Genomic DNA, 1,389 nt, shown 5'->3' on the forward strand with positions numbered 1-1,389 from the left:
GACACTTGTATACATATATATATATATATATATATATATATATATAGACACTTGTATATATATATATGTATATATTGCAGGACGCACAAGCAATAGTGCCACCCGCGAATTCTTTTTGCAACCCCCAAATATAGCAAGGACATACCCAAACCCGCCATTGTCCACATTTTCGCCATCGTCCCATTCATCCAGCGGATCTTCCACATCCTTTGGCTCGTCTTTACTGTCCACCTGTTCTTGACGGCCACTAGACACCGACTGGGGTAGGTAAAACGGTGGAGAATAAGGAGTGTAGGTAAAGGAGGTGAGGATATAAGCAACTAAGGTGGATATATGGGTGATGAAATAAGAGACTGGGGTAGATAAAACGGGGGAGAATAAAGGAGTGTAGGTAGTAAACAAGATGTCGAAGGATAAGAAGGTAAATGATATGCTGGAAAATATGAGATCGGTAGAAATAGTTGAGACAAGGAGGAGGTAGACGAATGGGTGAGAAACTAAGCATGTGCGCAATAGCATGATACCTACATTTGTCATTTGTATGATTGTACTGACCCTTCACGCGACCCCTCCAGAGTGACTTACTCTCATTTGTTGGTATACGGAAGCATGTGAAACTAAGGAGGACAGATATGTTTCAGCCCAATCACTATTGAGAGAAGTTCTATAATGTATATATATGTATATATATATATATATATATATATATATATATATATATATATATATATATATATATATATATATATATATATATATATAGTATATAATAATAATAACAATAATAAAAATGTTTAAACACATATTTTCAATCGCATACTAAACTACCTACATACACACACTCCCACACCTCTCACCCATCAAACAACCCATCTCCACCCCCTCAAACCCCACACAATACCGCTCACTCACTCACCACATCTGCAACAGTACCAAACGCCTGCGCAAAGGCCATCTCCACTCTATTAACAATCTCTGCCTCTACCAACAGGTGTATCACCAGACGCTCCCTATTCCTCGCGTTGGTTAGTGACGAGTTGACCGCCACAAAGGCTGGGACGATATAGTCACGCCCAAAGGCAAACACCACGTGCACTGGCTCCAGCGCTCCGTCTGCAGAATCGGAATCAGAATGGGAGCCTGGGTCGGGTCCGCGGGCGGGGGCTTGGTCGGGTGGAGCGTCTATATATAGATGGGAGTAGATATAAATAGAACAGCGTGGGAGTAGACATAAATAGAATAGGGTGGGAGTAGATATTAATAGAACAGCGTGGGAGTAGATAATAATAGAACAACGTGGAAGTGGATATAAATATATTAGGGTGGGAGTAGACAATAATAGAACAGCGTGGGAGTAGACATAAATATAATAGGGTGGGAGTAGATATT

At 40.6% G+C, this 1,389-nt stretch overlaps 1 protein-coding gene across 1 annotated transcript; it reads right to left on the reverse strand.

Annotated features, from left to right (window-relative positions):
• Nucleotides 1-140: 140 nt before the first annotated feature.
• SARC_16227 (hypothetical protein) lies at nt 141-1,182 on the reverse strand (the record flags this gene model as incomplete). The annotated part of the gene is made up of 2 exons (XM_014289662.1): nt 141-258; nt 917-1,182. Coding segments are annotated over 2 exons (384 nt in total), but the record flags the coding sequence as incomplete, so codon positions are not given.
• Nucleotides 1,183-1,389: the final 207 nt, after the last annotated feature.

This window comes from Sphaeroforma arctica (genome assembly GCF_001186125.1).
Source record: "Sphaeroforma arctica JP610 unplaced genomic scaffold supercont1.7620, whole genome shotgun sequence".
NCBI classification, from domain to species: domain Eukaryota; class Ichthyosporea; order Ichthyophonida; genus Sphaeroforma; species Sphaeroforma arctica.